Raw genomic sequence first — 17698 nt, forward strand, 5'->3', positions numbered from 1 at the left:
CGACTAACGTAGGTTTTGCCCCCAATGTAATTTATTCTCGAACCATCGCCTGATCGCGCATATTTGTCTGCTCATATTGAGCTAGACGTTCTGTGCATCTGAGGCTATGCTCAGTGGTATTATGCTTGACGCACTCTTCTCTCTCATACCACCTGCGATTGCGATGAACGAAGAAAGAGCTCACAATATGTGCGATTTCGAATCCGCATGCCCGTTGACTGCGACGGAGTATCAGTAGGCACTTCCGACTCTGCATCAACAATGGCTATCATGTCGGAACCCAAATGAGCCTCAACCACACAGGAAGATATCCTCAGCAACTTGCCATCCGTAGGCATGCTTCAGACGTCTGCCGAAAGTTCGGACCATGGCTTTGGGGATTTTGGCACCCTTGCGAACTTCCTTCGGCTGATGGAAAGAGATGGATCTCTGCAGATCCAGCTTGCCGGAAGTTTGAACGCCGGCATCTGTCTCCACGACTTCGCCTTTCGGTACGGGGTTGAACGTCCAGGCGCTCCCATACAACTTGACGGGCTGCAGACCGATGGCGTTGAATGCGAACAACAAGTCGTCCCAAGGTACTTCGAAACGTTGTTGCGCAGCAGCGGACGGCGATGGCAGCAGTGCCGTGAAGACCTTGAATGCCCTCTTAGGGATCGTGACCTTCTCCGGCGGTGCTCCAGCTCGTGCCACCTCACGCAGATCATCGTCGGCTAAGATCCGACGAGGATCGGGCGCGGCGGGTGTGCCATGAGTTTTGACTTTGCTCTTGACAGGGGTTCGCACGAATTCCTTCTTCGGTATTGGCAAGTCGAGATAGTTCGGGTGATGAACGTTGCCGTCCAGCTCAGCGAGAACCCCCTTTTGATCGTCGCTGTGGACGGCGTGTGACGGCGAGGTCAAGAGCGTTTCTGAGAGCTCACTCCAAGGCTGCGTCCTGTGAATTTCTCGGGTGGTTCTTGCTCTATTTTTCAGAACTTTGGTCAGGCTGATGCCTGCTGAGCGTGTTACAACCGCTTCAAATGACTTCCAGAAGATATCGAGTTTCCTCTCTGCTCGCACCATTTGGTCGACAGTGGCCTTGGTAGGCCGCTTCTCTGCCACTGCTGGGTAGTCGGTCATATCCCGATCGTTCGGCTCGAACTTCGAGATGGTGTTGTGGCTCGTGGCTGCACTGATGCCATAGTGCATCTTGTTCACCAGAACCCGCGTCTTATCCACGGTCTTTGCCACGTCGTTGCGGCATGCCAACAACGTAGCCTTGTTCTCGTCGAACCAAGGAGCAAGTGCATCGATGCACTTGATTTCGGAGACCAGTGCCAGATCTGCGAACTGAGATGCAATCCATGGATCTATGAGACTTGCTGCTTCGGTGTCGGTCTCAAACATCTAGCTTCGGAGTCAGTAAGCTCTGGAGTCAGTGGTCTCGTGATAAGACTTACGTATTGAATTTCTTGAACAAGGCCGTGAAGACCGTGCAGCTCGCGCTGGTGTTGGTTGTGGATCGAGAAAAACAACGTATCGAGCCGTCTCTCGCAGCTAGTTGCCTTCAACTGCAGGATCCATCGGCCGCTCGCAGGCGAGGCAGAATCCTCAAGTTCGAACCTATACCTGTTCCTGAGCCGTGGACTAGTTTGCAGTCCTCCGTGCAGCATGGAGATCGGTATCATCATGAGTCGTGTGAGTACCTCATGCATAGCGGCCCATTTCTCTTCGTCTTGTTTTGCCAAGCGGACAGTCTTGTCGTTTGCCCGAGCCAGCTGGACGTCAATTGAGGCCATCGAGCTCAGCCGTTTGGCGATATCATCCCAAAAGACGAAGACAAGATACGCGTTGGTCAACATCTTGTTGAGGGCGGTCTGCCAGTCGCTACGACAGCCAAATTCAGTCTCCCCGTCATGCTCACGATATTCTCGTAGAGTTGCCGCGAAATATCCCGGATCCTCTTTGAGAAGCCAAATATGATCCTCCGATGTTTCGCAGCGACTGTCGACCAGCATCTTCAGTCGCTTGAGATCAAGCATTTGGGGAACACGATACGGGGCTTCCAGGGAGTGAGCACTCATCGACGGGTACTCATCCGGCCCGGGCGACCCTGGCATCTTCGTTGGCTCCGGAATTGAAGGCGCCAAGAAGAACATCGTTGGGCGTATGTCGTGCAAAATCAACTTGACACATTCGAGCAGAAATTCGTACGTGCGTTGAAGGAGTTCGAGCGAGAGGAGGCCTTCGTTTGAGCGTCGCAAAAACCTGTATAATCACATTGCTCAGTATTGGTACTATGCACATGAGCGGAAAGACTGACTTGTACTGGGAGGTCTTCAGCGATATCGCGTGATGCTTGATAAGCTTGCCGTAACGCTGTGGAGAGTGCCTGTCCTCGAACAGCATACCGGCATCGTCTTCGTCATGGTCTTCGAGATAGTGCTCTGAGCAACAATAGTCCTCAAAAACGTCGGCGAAGTCAAACCCTCGATCCCAGCCGCTACCAAGATGTCTGTAAGGCCGTCAGTGTCAGGCACGCTGAGCAGAATACCAAACCAAAACCACATACGCTGCGTTGACGTCCGCCAGTCGAAAAGTGTCGGGCAAGTTGCGACCACGGGATTTGATGAAGAGAAGCAGGAGATTGCGTTTCAGGAGATCCTCAAGGTTGATGTATGGCCACAAGTACGCCTCTGGAAGGCATGGGACCCGCTTCTTGTTGGAGCGCAAGTTCTTGAAATCGGGACGATGCCCGGCGGACATGTTGGGCCAGGCGCCAAGAAGAATTTGCCGGCGCTGGGTCACGCTCTTTTTGCTGTGCAGAGGTCAGCCGTGTCCACGGAGTTGATGGCTCTGGGGCGACACGCACATCCATCGCTTCTGGATCGTGCCCTCGTATCGCTTCACAATCGCGTTCAATTTCGTCCAGTCTTTGAAGATGGACGCGGAGAAGCGTTTCGTGGCGCGCTCGATGTCCTCATCGCTGAGACTCGCGGGGATGGGTAAGTCTGGGAGCCGTCAGTTTGAAGCACTGGGAGGGCAGCGGTGACGAGCGACGCACCAGTGCCTTTGTTGAAGCGGCAGCACTTGCATGGCACCCACTCGTTGCCATCGATTTCTTCGAAGGTGACGGAGACGTATTCCGCCATCGTTCCACGCGTGGCGAGCAGTCTGAGCTGCTTCCGATGTGGGTGAACTGAAGCAGAGAGCACGCGAATAATGTTTGCGGGAGAGGCTCGTCGTTGGTGGGGCGTGCCTGCCTCTGCAGTGCAGGCTTCCGCTCCCGCACGAGACGCCGCCGCGTCGTGTCGTACACGCGTTTGCTCCCCGCGCTGCCCGTGAGATACTGTATGGCCGTCAGCAGTTCTCCGCCCCATGTGCTTCACGAACGTGTCCTGCGAATGGCCACCGCCTAGAATCTTGCTTTGGTCGCGGCAAAGATGTGCTAAAATTGTGTCATTGCTCGTTATATGGAGTCAACCATTCAACGCCGTCCGGTCGCCCTTATCTCGCTACTGCAATGAGCGGCGACGTGGTGCTAGTTCTCGTAGGTCTCCATACTTCCGCGAGGATCCATGATAGTATCGTCTCATCATGCAAACCGAACGCCTAGGTGTGCCTATGTGCCACGGTTCTTCTCAGAAAATGCCAAATTCCCATCCTCCACCCATGCCTCGTCCAAACCATCCCCGGGCTTATCGCCTCGAATTCCGGTAGTAGTCCATGTAGTAGTCCTCCAGAAGACGTTCCTAACGTCGTCCGCCACCACTGCCACCACCACTGCCCATCTTACGGATTTGCGCCAAAACAATGGGAGTCAGGATTGGCGCAATCGTCGTCCAGTGCTCTTTTCCTTTCTCCACCCATGGTCCAATGTCGTACTTGCCAATCTTGATACTGGGCGGTGGCTTGTCCCGGCCATCACGACCGCCTCGCCTGTCTCGTGATCTGTCGCTGTACCTGTCGTAGTCGTCGTAATCGTCTCGCCTCCTCCTGCTGCCGTCACGGCGCCGTGCCGGTGCACGGTCATTGTAATCGTCGTCGCGGCGTCTGCGAGGGGGCCGGTCTGAATGATATGGGTCGTCGTCATAGTCGCGCGGAGGACGTCCACCGTATCCATCGGCACTTCGTCCCCGGCGACGACGTGGGCGGTAGTCGTCTTCGTCCGAATAATCATCGTATTCACGACGTGGCCGAGGACGTCGCTCACTCTTTTGACGAGATGGAATAGGGTCGGCTCCGTATTCTACGGGAGGTGGCCGATCGCCTCGCCTGCGTGGAGGGTAGTCGTCGTCGTAGGGTGGACGCTCATCGCGATCTCGTCTTCGCCGCGGCGGACCTTCATCGTAGCCGCCGCGCGTGGTGCCTGAGATAGCGCTGTCGGGCGGAGGGTAGTCGTTTCTCTTGGAACGCCGTGGGCGGTCATCATATGCCGAATCGTCGTTGGAGCGCGGCATCTTGTTGCGTGGAGTGTACTTGGAGCTCTTGTGATGCTCGCCCTCGTCGGACTCGTAGCCGTCGCGCAGATCGCGAAACTGCTTGTCGCGGGGTCGGTTCTTAGCCTCGAGATCGGGAGCGCGACCGCCCAGATAAGAAGCCTCGTCGGGGAACTGAGGGCGTTCGTCGGGGTTCAGTCGACTGCGCGAGCCTTCTCTCTTGAGAGCAGGTTTGAGGGTGGCGCCAAGTGGAGGCAAAGGGATGTGTGCGGGTGGATCTGCGTCGAGGGGCGCAGCTCGGCGACCACGAACGTCGTCTGTGGGTTGTGGATCGCCGCGGTAGTCGGGATATGGTGCGGCAGACATGCTGGTAGTGCTATTGCTACTACTGCTGCTGCTGGAAGTGCTGCTGCTGCTGCTGTCGCGCAGGAGAAGGGCGGTGGCGGCGGAGGTGGAGCGAGGGAAGTTCATAGGCCATCAGCTGATGGGCGCATGTGCGGTGAGGTGAGCCGTTTCGAGCGTGCCTGGTTTGTGCTGCACGATGATGTGCCTCCGCCAGCGGCAACCCAGCCACCTCGAACTGTATTGTGGCGTGCACACGAGGATGGCCTTGGAACAGATTTGCCAGGAGATCCTCGACTCCCTGCACGGTCCTCTGCGTGACCAGCTGAACATGTTTTATGCAACATCACAAGACGAAGAGTTTCGAAAACAGCAACACGGTCCCGCAGGCATGATGGCAGACACTCAAGAATCCCAACGAGCATGTATCGCAAAACTACTGAGCTTCAGGACAAGCAGTGGGTCAAGGCGTACGGAGACCACAACACCGCCGATGTATTACTGGCTGCCACCTACGCCTCTCGCAGCAAAAAGGCTACCGTCGCTAACAACACCGGCCTGCACGAATTCTGAAAGAAGGCGCCCTTGACGCAGATAGCTTAGCAATGCTTTGGGCTACAGGAAGGCCGGAATATGATCGTCGACAATGTCCCTATCAAGTGCAAGGTAGGCGATGTTGGACACTCCTCCAAGAATGGTCAACTTCTAGGTCGGCCAGAGTTGGTCGACGTACAAGAGGAACTGCGCGACTTTCTCCGTGATGCGATTGAGATCTCAAACGCTTCTCTGGTGTTCTTCACGGGACCATTAGCGCACGAAAGCTACAAGAAGAACACGAAACGTACCCGCAATCACCGATTGTATCTGTCGGAGGCGGATGCTCAAATTGGCACTGGACCGTATGTCGAATTACACTTCGATGGAGACGGGATTCACGGTTTGCTCACATCGTCGCCTCATATGTTCAACGCTGTGGAGGGCGGCATGCCAATCGCGGCGGCACTCCAGAACGGGCTATGTCGAGACTTTATGTACAGCCTCCTAGAACGAAAGAAGCCGGATCTCAGCTTTATCGATCTGACAATGGCTAAGCTAATGGGAGTGGAAGGCCCTGTGCAGATCCAGAAGCACTTCGGAGTTCATCTCATACTAGAGACGGCCGCTGGACAATCCGTTCAATCACAATTGACCAAGAACGCCGCTGTACATTCGGCAGTCGAGCCAGTCAAGCCATTTGTTTGCCAAGAATGTGGCAAGTCTTTCGCTCGTCGAGACGGTCTGACCGCGCACGCCATCGTACATTCGAGTGTCAAGCCATTCGTTTGCCCAAAATGTGGCAAGTCTTTCACTCGTCAAAACAATCTGTCCCAGCACGCTATTGTACACTCGGGTGTCAAACGATTCGTCTGCGATGTGTACGGATGTGGCAAGTCTTTCGTTCATCGAAAAGATTTGACCCGGCACGTCAAGAAGGAGCATGCTAACCTGGAGCCTTTCGAAAAACGAGACACGAGGTGTAAGCAGCAAGTTACAGAAGGAAGGCGAGTCAGCCCTAGGGGACTGAGCTGGCTCCGCGAGGGACAGGGATATGAAGGCTCAAAAAGCAGAAAGGGATATCAAGACTACTTGGGCGGCGAATATGGAAGGTTTCGGAAGCGATGTTACCAGGTTCAGAGAACGAACAGTAGAAAGAGGCAAAAGATGGAAGATGGAAGATACCCAGAACACGCGAAGTGAGACGACAAGTGGAAAACGTCGGGCTCGCAGAGTCTGACAACCTTGTACACAGTGGCAGCTCTATCGCTTCAGTTGACGCTCCCTCCAACACTCTTTGCACGATAAAAACAGCATCCCGGAATTGATTCTTATCGCGTGCCTTCACACCACACGCACCGCTCCATTTCGCAAAGACACTGTTGGCGCATGCCTTGTTCACCTGGCGTGTCGAGCCACGCACATCTCACCACGCACGTCTCGTCATCCGCCAGCGCTGCTGACTCCTCCCGCACGAGCACGCGAGCTGAGAAGAAAAACACTGCCCGACGCACAGCTCATCATCTGATGCATGGATTGCCCGGGCTCACGGGGTCATGGCTGTTTCTGATGCATCGCCCATCACACTTCCGTGCCCGCCGCGACCGCAACAGACCTGGCTCCGCCCTCTCTCCCGCCCGTGTGAGATCGAGATGCGCACGAGCCCGAGAATCGGCGCCGGCTGCTCGGCCGGCGACGACCATGGCGACCTGTGCTCAACGGCCCGAGCTGCCTGCAGCGGTCATTTGAAGCCTCAGGCAGCATTATTGGCAACGACTGCCCGTCAACGACTTCCTTTCCCTATGCAATACGCAATCGCACCAAATGCCCTACTTCGAACTGTACAAGTCCGATGACCTTGAAGCGCCCATGTCACTTCCCCAGATTGTAACAATGGACTACGAAGCTGTGTTGGAGCTGGGCTCTGCTTTGTCCAGTGCTCAACACACCGGAAACGGTAGGCAGAGTGCATCGATCAATCACGATTTCTTTATTCTCGCAAACTATACCTGATGCTCAGCTGCAAGCTCAACCCAAACGTCCACAGTACAGTCACAGCTTGCTTCGTGTGCAGCAAAATGGTTCAATACCGCCTTGCATCGCCAGACTCGTCGTCGCAGACTTCGGAGGAATCCACACAAGAAATTGGCATTTACCATATTACCGAGCATGGTTCCACTTATGGTATACCGGAAAAACTGGTAGCATCGTCAACATCTGCCATAGACAGTAATGGGGTAGATTGGACGCTCTCCTTTCCCATCACTCCTCACCGTCCCGTTGGTACTGAACTACGATCTCATCTGGTGCAGACGCCTTTGCCAAAGCCTCCGCCGCCCGGCAGCTGGCCACAGACAAAACAGGTATCCGCTCCTCCAACCTCGCCCAGCGGCTCTCTCATTCTCAATCGTCCAACACCAAGGCCTCCCGGAGCTTTCCCACCAACTACTCCATATGCGAACAGGATTGCTCCAGCACAAGATAGCCCAAATGTAACAGAAACTCTTGTTCCAGGGAGTGTACTACCATCGCAATCTACATGGCTCGCAAAGCGAAGACAGTACAAGCCGAATGGAAAATCGTACAAATCGACAGGATCAAAAGTCGTCATGGCCCCTGTGGGTGTGCCTACTGGTCCTCAAAAACACGGCATCGAGCGTAGTTGGGTAACATGGTACCACGATGGCTCCACTCGCAATTTCATTCCAGCAGTCGCTACTGAAATTGTTGGAAAAGCCGAGGACGTGGACTGGGACGGTATCATGTACCTCTTGCAAACAACGAATCATGCTCATATCATTAGGCTGCTCGATGGCAGTCACCTGCCCAAACGAGATCCATTGGCTGGACAATTTGTGCGCTACCCGCCCGGCCCGGAAGGAAATTTTGTCGAAAAGTCGGCCACAGATTTGGGGAATCTGGCGGGATGGGACGAGAAACAGTGGAAGGAGCAACGACGTCGGTGGCGGGACGGGCGCTTCTCCACCGATCTTAAAGTGTTGCCCGGTTTCTTCCCACATCCATTCCTAGTCTGGGAGCGCATGGACGGCAGGCAGCTTGGCGTTACACTGACAAAGCGCCCGAATGGTGTCGAGGAAGAGTTTGTGTGGTACTTTCTCGTCTCCCTCTTGGATGCGGTGCGCTGGCTTCATCATGGCCTCCCCGAGCGATTACGGCCTGAGGACGACTGGAGACCGGTGGTCCACAACAATATCAATCCCGATACTATCTGGTTGAATCGCCCTTGGAAGAGGGAGCTTCGCTACGGCACTCTCAAACTCGGCGATTTCTCACGTGCGGTCGTACTCGATCCCATTTCTACCAACTCACTCAATTCCAGTGTGCGCGACGAGAGATTCCAATCCGTTTCGCACAAGAAGCACCCTCAACAGGAAGACTTTGAGGCTCCAGAGCTGTCATGGCTACTTGACACTGACCCTAAAAAAGATGCAGGCAATTTTGGGGGACAGAGCTCTACGAGCTGCCACCCGGTTGGTGGAAAAAGTGACATTTGGAGTATAGGTGCTGTCGCAGTGGCTCTCATGGGCGGCATATGGATCGACCCCGGCGATTCAACACTGCTGCGATGGTCAAGCATAACAAGGGAACGAGCATTTGTGCTCCAAACACTCCAGCTCTATAAGCTGGGCGGGAAGAGATGGGATATTACACTCTTGCCACAGAACTATTCACGAACTCTGAGAGCAGTGCTCGAGAGAATGCTGACCCTAGACCCAAAACGCAGAACAGATGCGATAGAAGCATTGGCCTTAGCAAGAAAGGGATACGAGAAGTGGGCGACAGAGCGTGTGCCTTCACAATATGAGGATAACACTGAAGATGGTATCGAGAGCGACAACGGAGCGGGTAATGACGCAGATGATGAGAATGCTGGCAGCCCTCTGCGTCGGCCTCCGGTGGATCATTTCAAAGTAACGCAGGCGATTAAGCGCCCTTCTTCCGGTTTCAGAAGAGCTGGAGTAGAGGATTTCGACGATGACGAAGACTCGAGCGAAAACAGTAGACCCGCTAAGAAGAGGAAGCCTAGCGAGCCGCAAACGCCATCTGAACAACGACCGAATGCACTAGCACAGAGTCCGCCCCTGCAGCGAAACGGCATTACCAGCCCATCTCATGCAGCTACCTCTTCTGCAGGTCAGGGAAACGGTTCTCGGAATGGTCCAAGAACCTTGTTGAAGCCTTCTCGTCGCGCTGCCACTCCGCACCCGGGTCAGAAGAAGAGCGTGTCGTTTAATCCAAGACCACAGTACGGACCACAGGCCCTGCAGCGAGAGTCGACTTTGTCGCCCGGGCCCAGCCCCATTTCGGACACACCCGACACTATTTTGCAATCAAGTAATGTACGAAAACCGGCTCAGAAAGGCTCGGGCCTAGTATCTCGGCCAACGTACGACCGGACGCATAATTCTTTTGGCGTCACGAAACGCAAAAGTTCTGCTCTCGCTCCGAGAACGGTAGGAGTTTCAGAGCACAGCGGCTCCAATGGGTTGTCTCCAAGGAATGTCACGTCCAAGCCGCTTCGGAAAGAGCAGGTCACCGCACCTCGAGGTCTCCCAAAGAATCAAACGTGGAAGGCAACAGACCAAATCGAATTTGCAGCACCCTGGAGTGCCCAAGGTCCCACACTTCGTCCGAGACGCCCGTCTTCTTCTCTGCGCCAAGCTCAGCTTGACGCTGAAAGCGTTGACAGCTCCGCCATCGAAGAGCTGCCCAAGAGCTGGTGTGTGGTATTGTGAGAGGAAATTGCCGTTTCTACGCATGAAAAAGCGGCGCATCGGATCAATACTATCGCAAGAGCTGCACTTCGCCATTGTCGTATTTTCAAATATGTAATCAGTATAACATTTCATTTCTCACAGATGACTGTCTCTGCCAGTGCTGGAATTGACCTCAAGATCTCTCAACTCTCTCTTAGGCGCCGTACTCTCATGTGCTCCCTTCCACTTCACATTAGGATCCTTCCACGCCCAAGCACGATCCCTCTCCTCTCCATTACCCTTCCCACTCAGCACATTCGCCATATACTTGCCGATGATCGGCAAAAACTTATAACTATGAAACGACCCTCCTGTAGCAAAGTAGAGATTCTTCAATCGAGCATCGGGATGTTGGCAAAGCAGCCAATCTTGAGTAGGGGTATAGGCGTCCCAGCATAATCGCCAATAATCTGGTTCTTTCTGCGAGAACATTGGCATGACTTTGGTACTCATCTCCCTGATGGCTTCGCGTTTCAGGTTCTCTGGAACGATATGCTGGTCGCGTTCGGGTGGGACGGAGATTCTGTGACCAGAAGGTGTTTGGATGGTATTTTTGAATGTGTTGGAGTCTGTGTACTTGAGTAGACAGTTCTCTTTTGGGGGTGGAATGACTTCTCCGTTCTCACCGTATACCACAACGGGCATCTTGCTGAGTTGATTCATCTCCGATGGAGACATTTTGTAGTGAACCACTCCCACCCCTGCGGCACTGACTTGTCGTTCTACTCGCTGAGCTTCTGTGATATTAAGCTGGTCTTCGATTGGAGACATCAAGCTGCTAGTCCATGCACCGGTGGAGAGCACGATGGTGTCCGCAGTGAGGATGCGACCATCTTTTGTATGGACACCTTTCACACTGCAGTCGTCGTTTAAGATAATGTGGTCCACTGTGCCAATACCATACTTCACGCCTTTCGAAATAGCCGCATTCATAATGCTCGCCGTCGCGGCAGAAGCATCACACCATCCTGCTTCAGGATTCCAATACGCCTTAGTGAATCCTCGCAAATCCGTGCCTTTCAGAATACCATTCCAGTGATCGTTGAGCTTTTCCAAGGCAATATCTTCAGTGGGATCATGCCCTCTTTCACGGAATACACTTCGGATTCGGTCTGCCAAATCGCTTCCTTCCCGATCCAGCATGATCCAGCCTGTTTTATGATAGTAGTGCCGCAACTCTGGCCATTCTGCCCAAGCCTTCATGGCCTCGTAGGCGAGATTTGCGTAGAAAGCGCTGCTGTAATCGGCACGAATAATCTTGTTGATATCGGTGCTTGCTGCCGGGTCTGGCGATGGCGGGGTCTGATCGATGACAGTGATATTGGAAGCATCTTTGTATTGGGAAGCTAGGTGATATGCTGTCGAAGCACCGAATACGCCAGTTCCAACGATGAGAATCGTCTTTTCTTCTTGTAAGACAGCCATAGCGGATGCAAGTGAGTATCGAAACTGTATAATAATTTAGTAATAGGCAGAAGCTCTAGCTTGTAGTATCTCAGAAAGCTTCACCAGGAAGCCGCGACTCCTGCAGCTACCTTGATTTTGGCATGGAAACAAGCCGGCCAACTCAAAACAAATACGCAAAGTCTTGGATTCGCGATATGAACAGCCTGCAGGTTCACAGTACAGGTGGAGAAGTGTATAGCGCGGAGCGGGCCGAAAGCCACGTGCACGAAAAATTACTTCACATACTTCATCTCCTGCACTTCAAACTCGATTTTTAGCACCTTACGAGGTCCAAAAACGATCGCAATTAGAGCCATTTGAAGCAAAAAGAAAGCTCTCCATCAGGGAATCGAACCCTGGTCTCCCGCGCTTGTGGCAGGCGTCCTAAGATGCCTTTTTGCTGACAAGCGGAAATCATGACCACTAGACCAATGAAGAGAATATTGAGCTATTTCTATGCAATCTTTGGATTCTACTGCACTATATACCTCATTCGTTGGCCTGGGGTAGCAGCCACGCAAGAGAGCTGCTTCCATAGGCTCAGGGTGACTTGGAAATCTTCGTGCTATGGTACAGAAGTGTTTCGTGCAGATGAACGAGTGCACAAACAATTTCGAGGCACTAAAAGTAGTCTGATTGCTATGAGAAGGCCACGAGAAAGGGCGGCCTGAGATCCTCGTCAGTCGCTGTCAGAGGATTGATTCAGTTTTGGTACGGCACTGCTACCGATGGCTCAAGAGAGTGATTTGCAGTAAATTCCTTTACGGAGACAGTACATTGTGATGGCAATTCGTGTATTCGATTTCCGTTGTTGTCTGCGCTTACCCACGACCAGCTGATGTGACGCTGGATTGTCATGTCGCGTTGCGCTGAAATCGCAGATATTTAGGAATTCGAGGATGTTGTTGCCTTTGTAACATTTGCTGCCGAAGCGCCTGCCATAGCACTCCAGGCGCGCATCAAAGTGTGCATTGCACTGAATCTGCTTCGACCTCAGCTGTCACTTCAGCCCGCGTACTTGAATCGCGATGCCATGAAAATTCTCCTCACAAGTACGACACTGTACTCCAGGCTGAGGGATGATGACTCTACAGACCTTGCTGTGAGCCATACTACAAGCAATCCCAAGAGTGGTCCATGTCATTGTTCCTCACACCCACACAGGGCTCAACCACCCACGCCATATCCGCCGGCTGACCATCGATAGGTCGTAATAATCTGCTGCTGTAGATCCAAATCCACTTGCGAAACCTCTTTTGACCCCTTGGCCACAGCCAAACTCATCAGCAGCAACCGCCGCATTTTGCGCTATAGGACACGAACTGCATGCCAGAAGAAGAAATATTTGCCATTTGCGGGGAAGAACAATAAGAAAAGTTCGAAATCCATTGACAAGATTCACATACCTGGTGTTCGATCCGAGAAGTTGACACACTCGACTCTAGTGCTCGAACAAAGATTTCTCCCGCGTGTACCAGTTCCGCTGGAGAAGAGCGACTGAAGCTTGCGAGCATGACGTGAACAATGCTGGCGCTGAGGAAGAGAAAGATGTCGCAGAATAAATGGTTCATATTGAGATCGGGGTCGATAGTCAATACCTCTTGGAGCGATTGGGATATGGCGTGAATGTTTTTGAGATGAGCAGACTGCGTATTGGCCCGGGCAGGGGCGTTTAAACGTCCCACTGTACAGCCCTGGAGCGCAAGAGCCATGTCCCAGGACATTCCGTCGAGGACGAGTGGAACGCGGCACAGGAATTTGCGATATGCCGTCCAAGGCTGTTTGCGCTCTGTTTGATGAGAGCTTTGGTTGTTGATAGAATGGTCGAAAGCTTCTGAGAATTTTGCGAGTGCTTGACGTTTAGGGTGAGCACAACGGAGCTGGAAGAAGTCGAGTTGGGCTGGGTCCGTTCGCAGTGCAGCTCGATGTTGATCAATCATGAGCTCCAGTACCCCACTGAATGGCACAAGAAAGTTGAAGATGTCCGAAAGTCGCCTGTCTTCGTCCCGTGCTTGGTGGTGCGCGGCAGCATATCTATCGGATTGCCACATCTCCTCAGCAATGGGGATCATGGTTTCGCGGCAGTCCAGTTCAGTCAACACCACTGGGGCGTTGTGGGCGAGAGCGACTTGCTTATCCCAGACGAAGAGAGTCCACCAGATCCGCCTTCGCTCTTCCATCTCCTCTGGGGACGCGTTTAGAAAGCGATAGTCTTTCCTATCGACTACAATGGCTCCTTCAATGTCGAGTGTCGGATCCTCCTCGCCGGCCGGCTGACTGCGCGGACCATCGTAGGGGCTATCACATTGTCCTGAAGCACTTGAGGTGGGACATCTTGAACGGCCAGTCGCAGTGGTAGTCGCGCCCTGGTGGCGGCATGCTATGTCTGCATTTAGTCGATACTCTTTGGCGAGTTGAAATGCCGTGCGCCACCAAATCGACGCGAAAGACCCAACTTCAGTCACCATCGAAGCAAGTGCCAAGTGGAGGTAAGTAGCGACCTCATCCACAAAGCGACGTCTGCCATATTGTCGCGGAGAAGCGCTATCTCCAGGACTAGCCTGCTGTGTTGCTCCACTGGAGCCTGGGGAACGAGACAGGTTGATCGTGGTGGTGAGCAAACGATCCAGGAGCCGCGCTCGCGCCGTGGGCGAAGCGCCGAAGAAGGGAGCTTCAGTCGTGACTGCAGCGACTAGCAACATGCTGCAAAGTAACGCCGGAGTGCACGATCGTGGTTCCGCGTGCGTAAGGAACACTGATTTGCGAAAGACATGGGTGAGGAGGATTGGCGATGCCGGAACGTGAGGCTGTTCAGGATGGTCTTTGAAGTATGCGTCCAGCAAGTCGCAAGCAAGGTTGGAAGAGATGTGAGGTCGGAGATGAGGAATGACAGGTGCCAAGACTGGATATCTCAGGCTCGACGAGGATGCAGAAATAGTAGCGTGGTCGGCATTGTTCGACACATACGATAAATTCGAGGAGTGAACATCTAGGCACTGTAGATGCGCGTCCGGCATGTCCGGCTCTGTCACTTGCCCACCAGAGTGGCTCCAATTACCATCCATGGTTCCCCAGGGCTCAGCAGCCCAGGCATCCATCAGCCATTCCGGCATGCCGATAAAAGGAGTGGTACAGTCCATGCCACTGAGTCGCTGACATGGTTCCTGCGTGGAGAAATTGGCCTGATGTGGTGTCGAGTTGCCTTCCGTCCCGGGTTGGTAGCCATTTGAAAGATCATAGTCAGTACCACTTGTACGGACCAGCGCTGCCTGAGCCTCTGCTGGGAAGCATTGGGGTAATATCAGACCGACGGCTGTTCGCCGTGGTCTTCCTCGGCGACCACTCTGACGCTCGTAGGTACAATCCGCCGACAATTCTTTGCATCAACCACACGGTTGTGCAGCATCACATCGGGCACGAGATGCGTTGCACCTGTCGCACGCCTTTCGAGCCCGGCGTCGTGTGGTCGCGCCAACGGCCCCTGCGGGTGGAGCCGGTGGTGGTTGGCCAGCGTCGCCGTTTGAGCTGTACTGCGGATCCTCCTCAGTGTTCTCCATGTCCAAATCCGGGGCCGCTGCACGTGGCAGTGCTGAGTAACGATATCGAGGATGGGGGACATGAAAACAATTATTAGGCACGTTTGGTCCCAGCACCATGCCGATCACAAATGCGGGGGACTCTGTACCAAAGTTTGCTGTTCACGTGCAAGAAGGGTCCCGGACACGACTGTCGTTCGCGTACAGAACGGGATTTAAAGCTGCTCTGTCGTTGGTCAAACAGACGCGGATCCGGCTATTTAATCACAACAGCAGCTACTGAACCAAGTGGACACCACGTATAGCTGCAAGAACGCAGATCACGATGGCGTCCAATAAAAGCCAGGCGCGGAGGTCATCTTGGTGGAGGACGAAATTGTCGATTCAGAATGGGTTCCATCAACGAGAGCTGCGAGGAAGTGAAGTCCTTCAGCTGGGGGACAAAAGATCTTGTAGTCGAATTTATCCTCAACGATAATGGCGCACCATGCATCGAGCAGGTGCACTCTCCAGGAGCACCGCACACTCGCAACGTCTCGCCATATTTTGCCTCGGCGAGTGTTCCTCTGAACGCGATACGGATCAACGGCCGTGGCCACAGTGCGGCGAAGACCTCGAAGTCTTTAGTGGGCGGAGTGTTGTCGAGTCGATTGATGTATCGGGGTCATTCCCAGCGATCTACGCCCAAATCTGATTGTCTGGACATCGTGTCAAAAGACGATTTGACCGGCATCGAGGCAGTCCATACTCTGGAGATCTTCCGCGGTGTGCCTGTGCTTCGGAGTTACACGACCGTTCGAAACACGTCTGAGAAGGCGGTGATCGTCAAGCAGGCGTCGTCACTTGCCATCGGTGGTTTGACACGCGGGGATCCAAACTGGCACCGGAATTACTCGGTGTGGGAAGCCAACAACACTTGGTTTCGTGAAGCGCAGTGGCAGCAACGATCGCTCAGTGATGTTGGCATTGATGATATCGGGCTCTTGCAGTTGGACCAAGGACATCGAGCCACGATGGCTCGCTATGGAATATCGAATCGTGGTTCTTTTTCTGCGGAAGGGCATTTGCCCATGGGCGGTATTTCGCACGAAGATGGGTCGGACAGCTGGCTTCGGCAAATTGAGCACAACGGGTCATGGCGATGGGAGATTGGCAAGACGGCCTGTACCTCGCCGCAGGTGGACCGAACTCATTCGACCACGACTGGGAGGTGGCGCTGGCTGCCAATGAAGCATTCACGTCGGTTCCTGTTGCCCTCTGCCACGTTGCTGGCCCTTTCACGGACGCGTTCGGCGTGCTGAACGACTACCGTCGCTGTCTCTTGCGCCCGCACGTCGATCGGGCAGAGCTGCCGGTCATCTTCAATGATTACATGAACTGTCTCATGGGCGATCCGACCGAGGCGAAGGTTGCCGCGCTCATCGAACCCGCTGCTCGTTCCGGCGCCAAGTACTTTGTCATCGACGCCGGCTGGTACGCGGACGACCAGGACTGGTGGGAGGACGTGGGCGCGTGGCGGCCGTCGTCCAAGCGGTTTCCCTCGGGGTTTGCCAGTCTGATGCACAAGATCAAAGCGCGGGGCCTTGTGCCGGGGGTGTGGCTGGAGCCGGAGGTGATTGGAATCCGCAGTCCCGTGGCGAAGCTGCTCCCAGAGCATGCATTTTTCCAGCTCAACGGCCACCGGCTGGAGGAACGTGGACGCTACCAGCTGGACTTCTCGCAGGATGCAGTTCGCGAGCACATGGACGGGGTGGTAGATGGGCTGGTGGGCGAGTACGGCATCGGCTACTTCAAGTTCGACTACAACATCGAAGTCGTGAGCGGCAGCGATGCGGCGGGCAGTCCGGGGGCGGCACACCTCGCGCACCAGCGCGCCTACCTCGCATGGGTGGCGGGGTTGTGCCAGCGGCATCCCGCGCTGGTGGTGGAGAACTGCTCAAGCGGCGGCATGCGCATGGACTACGCGATGCTGGCGGTGCACACGCTGCAGTCAACCAGCGACCAGCAAGACGCGCTGCTCTACGCCGCCATCGCGGCCGCGTGCCCGACGGCGGTGGTGCCGGAGCAGAGCGCGTCGTGGGCGTACCCGCAGCCGCAGTGGAGCGACGAGACCAACGCCTTCACCGTCGTCAACGCCTTGCTCGGGCGCGTGCACCTGAGCGGCCGGCTGGACCTGCTCAGCGCGCGGCAGTCCGCACTGGTCGATGAGGGCCTGCGCGTCTACCGCGAGCACATTCGCGCGCACTTGTGCACGTCGCGGCCCTTCTGGCCCTTGGGACTGCCGCGGTGGCACGACGAATGGCTGGCGCTGGGGCTTAGTCTGGCGAACGGCAGTGCGGTGGTGGCCATCTGGCGCAGAGGAGGATCGACGAACACGCGCTTTCAACTGCCCCCGCCGCTCCGCCATCTGCGCGTGGCCACGCTGCTGTATCCCGCCGACTTCGAAGCACGTCTCGACGTGGATAGCGGGAGCGGGAGCGTCCGCGTGGAAGTGCCCGCTGTTCCGTGCGCACGTGTCTTGAAGTTCTCCTCATCGTAGGCTGCAAGTAGGGTACAGTACATATCACATCACCTTCGCAATGCAGTTCGTCTTCCGCAACTTCCGGTACATATAGCTACCGCGTCTGAAAGTTCTGGGCCT

General features: G+C 54.6%; 7 protein-coding genes and 1 non-coding gene across 8 annotated transcripts; 3 read left to right on the forward strand and 5 right to left on the reverse strand.

Moving 5' to 3' along the window:
• Nucleotides 1-291: 291 nt before the first annotated feature.
• Nucleotides 292-3134, reverse strand: RHO25_001249 (uncharacterized protein; the record flags this gene model as incomplete). Its single annotated transcript, XM_023593861.1, has 6 exons — nt 292-1389; nt 1443-2250; nt 2306-2497; nt 2555-2800; nt 2855-2993; nt 3047-3134. 6 exons carry the CDS (start codon nt 3132-3134, stop codon nt 292-294), a joined length of 2571 nt encoding a protein of 856 aa, XP_023458430.1.
• Nucleotides 3135-3734: 600 nt separating this feature from the next.
• On the reverse strand, nt 3735-4787 carry RHO25_001250 (uncharacterized protein; the record flags this gene model as incomplete). Its single annotated transcript, XM_023593862.2, has 1 exon — nt 3735-4787. The coding sequence occupies one exon, from the start codon at nt 4785-4787 to the stop codon at nt 3735-3737; it is 1053 nt and encodes a 350-aa protein (XP_023458429.2).
• Nucleotides 4788-5396: 609 nt separating this feature from the next.
• On the forward strand, nt 5397-6500 carry RHO25_001251 (uncharacterized protein; the record flags this gene model as incomplete). The annotated part of the gene is made up of 1 exon (XM_023593863.2): nt 5397-6500. The coding sequence occupies one exon, from the start codon at nt 5397-5399 to the stop codon at nt 6498-6500; it is 1104 nt and encodes a 367-aa protein (XP_023458428.1).
• A 621-nt stretch (nt 6501-7121) lies between these two features.
• RHO25_001252 (uncharacterized protein) lies at nt 7122-10054 on the forward strand (the record flags this gene model as incomplete). Its single annotated transcript, XM_023593864.1, has 2 exons — nt 7122-7254; nt 7350-10054. 2 exons carry the CDS (start codon nt 7122-7124, stop codon nt 10052-10054), a joined length of 2838 nt encoding a protein of 945 aa, XP_023458427.1.
• Nucleotides 10055-10171: 117 nt separating this feature from the next.
• Nucleotides 10172-11500, reverse strand: RHO25_001253 (uncharacterized protein; the record flags this gene model as incomplete). The annotated part of the gene is made up of 1 exon (XM_023593865.2): nt 10172-11500. One exon carries the CDS (start codon nt 11498-11500, stop codon nt 10172-10174), a length of 1329 nt encoding a protein of 442 aa, XP_023458426.1.
• Nucleotides 11501-11855: 355 nt separating this feature from the next.
• On the reverse strand, nt 11856-11959 carry RHO25_001254. Its single transcript has one exon. It is a non-coding gene; the product is annotated as a tRNA-Asp (tRNA).
• Nucleotides 11960-12671: 712 nt separating this feature from the next.
• Nucleotides 12672-15078, reverse strand: RHO25_001255 (uncharacterized protein; the record flags this gene model as incomplete). Its single annotated transcript, XM_065602095.1, has 3 exons — nt 12672-12829; nt 12957-14863; nt 14963-15078. 3 exons carry the CDS (start codon nt 15076-15078, stop codon nt 12672-12674), a joined length of 2181 nt encoding a protein of 726 aa, XP_065458167.1.
• A 1114-nt stretch (nt 15079-16192) lies between these two features.
• On the forward strand, nt 16193-17596 carry RHO25_001256 (uncharacterized protein; the record flags this gene model as incomplete). Its single annotated transcript, XM_065602096.1, has 1 exon — nt 16193-17596. The coding sequence occupies one exon, from the start codon at nt 16193-16195 to the stop codon at nt 17594-17596; it is 1404 nt and encodes a 467-aa protein (XP_065458168.1).
• Between the last annotated feature and the right edge of the window lie 102 nt (nt 17597-17698).

Source organism: Cercospora beticola, chromosome 1 (genome assembly GCF_033473495.1).
Source record: "Cercospora beticola chromosome 1, complete sequence".
NCBI lineage: Eukaryota > Fungi > Ascomycota > Dothideomycetes > Mycosphaerellales > Mycosphaerellaceae > Cercospora > Cercospora beticola.